The 2,500-nt window shown below is 38.9% G+C and overlaps 1 protein-coding gene across 4 annotated transcripts in view; it reads right to left on the reverse strand.

Moving 5' to 3' along the window:
- Nucleotides 1-2,500, reverse strand: part of fat3a (FAT atypical cadherin 3a) — a 228,981-nt gene that overhangs the window by 63,854 nt on the left and 162,627 nt on the right. For all 4 annotated transcript variants that reach the window (XM_037546775.1, XM_037546774.1, XM_037546773.1 and 1 more), the window contains one exon: nt 959-1,234. In XM_037546775.1, coding sequence (XP_037402672.1) covers nt 959-1,234 — 276 coding nt within the window. The remainder of the gene's footprint in view (nt 1-958; nt 1,235-2,500) is intronic.

Raw genomic sequence — 2,500 nt, forward strand, 5'->3', positions numbered from 1 at the left:
TACATCACCGAGGCTATAGTGCAGTTGTTTAGTAACAGCTGCCGTTACAACACAAGTGTACAGTATGTGTCACCGTTGCACTGAGCCTATAGAGGTCACCATGCAGATGTAGGTGTTACAATATAATGAGACTGTGATGCCTCAGTTACCATGACAATAAAGGACACTCTTTCTGTTAGTATAGTACTGAGACTGTGATACTTGGTGGTTACCATGATGATGTGACTCCATCTGTTAGTGTACTACAGCTTATGCAATACTGTAGTGGTTACCATGGTGAGGCGACTCCATCTGTTACTGTACTACAGCTTATGCAATACTGTAGCGGTTACCATGGTGAGGCGACTCCATCTGTTACTGTATTACAGCTTATGTGACACTGTAGAGGTCACCATGACGATGCAACTCCATCTGTTACTGTGTTACAGCTTATGTGACACTGTAGAGGTCACCATGACGATGCAACTCCATCTGTTACTGTGTTACAGGTTATGTGACACTTTAGAGGTCACCATGACAATGCAACTCCATCTGTTACTGTGTTACAGGTTATGTGACACTTTAGAGGTCACCATGACGATGCAACTCCATCTGTTACTGTATTACAGCTTATGTGACACTGTAGCGGGTACCATGACAACGCGACTCTATCTGTTTCTGTGTTACAGCTTATGTGATGGTGACCTTGTGATTTTGGTGAAGAGGACATGGAAGCTGCCATGACAATGCAAGGGATGTGTTACTATGGCATTGAGATTGTTGCAGTTACCATGACAATGCAAGAACATCAAGAAAGAGTGTGTTTTGTTTTTCGTTTTTTTTTTTTTTTTTGCTGCAACAGTTACCATGACAATGGACAACTTCTGTTTTATGGTACTGTAATAAATATACAGTACTGAGACTGTAATGGTGGCCATATCAGTGTAGGTTTATACGTTACAGCGGCTGTAGTGGTTACCATGACGGAGAGGACGTGCTGGTTGCGGCTCTCGTGGTCGAGGCGGCGTGCGGTGTAGATGGTGCCGGTGTTGGGGTTGATGCGGAACAGGCGCATGCTGCTGGGGTCCACGCTGCCCAAAATGCTGAAGGTCAGACGGTGGCGCTCGTCACGGTCCGACGCCAAAACCTGCAGGACCTCCGTGTCCGGGGGCGTGTCTTCTGCCATGGTGATGTCATAGGTTGGCTGGGAGAACACGGGGGCGTTATCGTTGTTGTCCATAACGGTGATGTGGACCTGAGAGAGAACACAGACAGAGCATATGTGGTATATGTAGTATAAAACCGTGCTATATTACGTTTAATATCACTTTAATTACAAACATACAAATATATCTTTTAACCTTTTGTGTATATATATATATATATATATATATATATATATATATATATGTATATATATATAACATTTGAAAGAGTGTAAAAATATTTTCTTAGGTATTTCCTTTAGTAAAAATATGTTTTATTGAAATTTTTTCTTCAAAACTTATTTTCTTAAGTATTTTCTTATAGTAAAAATATTTTCTTAAGTATTTCCTTAGATACATTTTTCTTATTTTTAAAAGTATCTTCTTAAGTAAAAATATTGTTTTCTTAAGCATTTTTCTTAAGTAGTTTCTTTAGTAAAACATTTTCTTATAAAGTATTTTCTTATTCAAGTATTTTGGTAGTTTTTCCTAAATAAAAGTCATTTCTGAAATATTTTCTTAGATAAAAATAGTTTCTTATTTTCTTAAGTAACTTTTCCACCATTTCCAATGGCCTCAATGAGTAAAGCCATTAAAAGGGCTATTAATATTCATTTATTGGTAAATTACACAGTGTACTTAAGTGATAAATTCACTAATGTGCTATAAAACAAAAGAAACTTTATGAACAGAGCCGAACTTGCCACTTTCGAGCTATATCTGACCAGTCACTGACCAAACAGTGCGCTGCAGCTGAGCTTCAGCCTGACTGCTGTTACAGCACCACCAAAAGATAGATATTTTCTTTCAACCCACACTCTTATTAACATTTCTCATCAGAGGACAGGGAAGATAAATAAATAAATAGATGAATGAATGAATGAATGAATGAATAAATGAATAAATAAGTGTCTTACGCAATATTTATTTGCGTGACACCAAAGATGAAACAGTTTAGAAATGAATAGTGTAAAATACACGATGTACACTATAAACCGCCTGTGATCACAGAGGAAGCCAAATCGCTATTCCTACGCTGGTGTGCGTCGCCATATGTTACGCTATAAGAACACGCTGCCTGCACACGTGTGTGTGTGTGCGCTGTCTATGATGAAGCCCTGCTGGCTGTTCTAATTATAATACAAACAGACTTCCGTGTCTCTCTCCTCTCCTAACGGCAACACGTCGAGCTCCATCTGTGTGTGTGTGTGTGTGTGTGTGTGTGTGTGTGTGTGTGTGTGTGTGTGTGTCTGTTCGGCTCCCTTTTAAGAAGTGAAAGAAGTTGATTGTGTATTTATAAAGTATTTGCAAAAGTC

Source organism: Pygocentrus nattereri, chromosome 17 (genome assembly GCF_015220715.1).
Source record: "Pygocentrus nattereri isolate fPygNat1 chromosome 17, fPygNat1.pri, whole genome shotgun sequence".
In the NCBI taxonomy this organism is placed as follows: domain Eukaryota; kingdom Metazoa; phylum Chordata; class Actinopteri; order Characiformes; family Serrasalmidae; genus Pygocentrus; species Pygocentrus nattereri.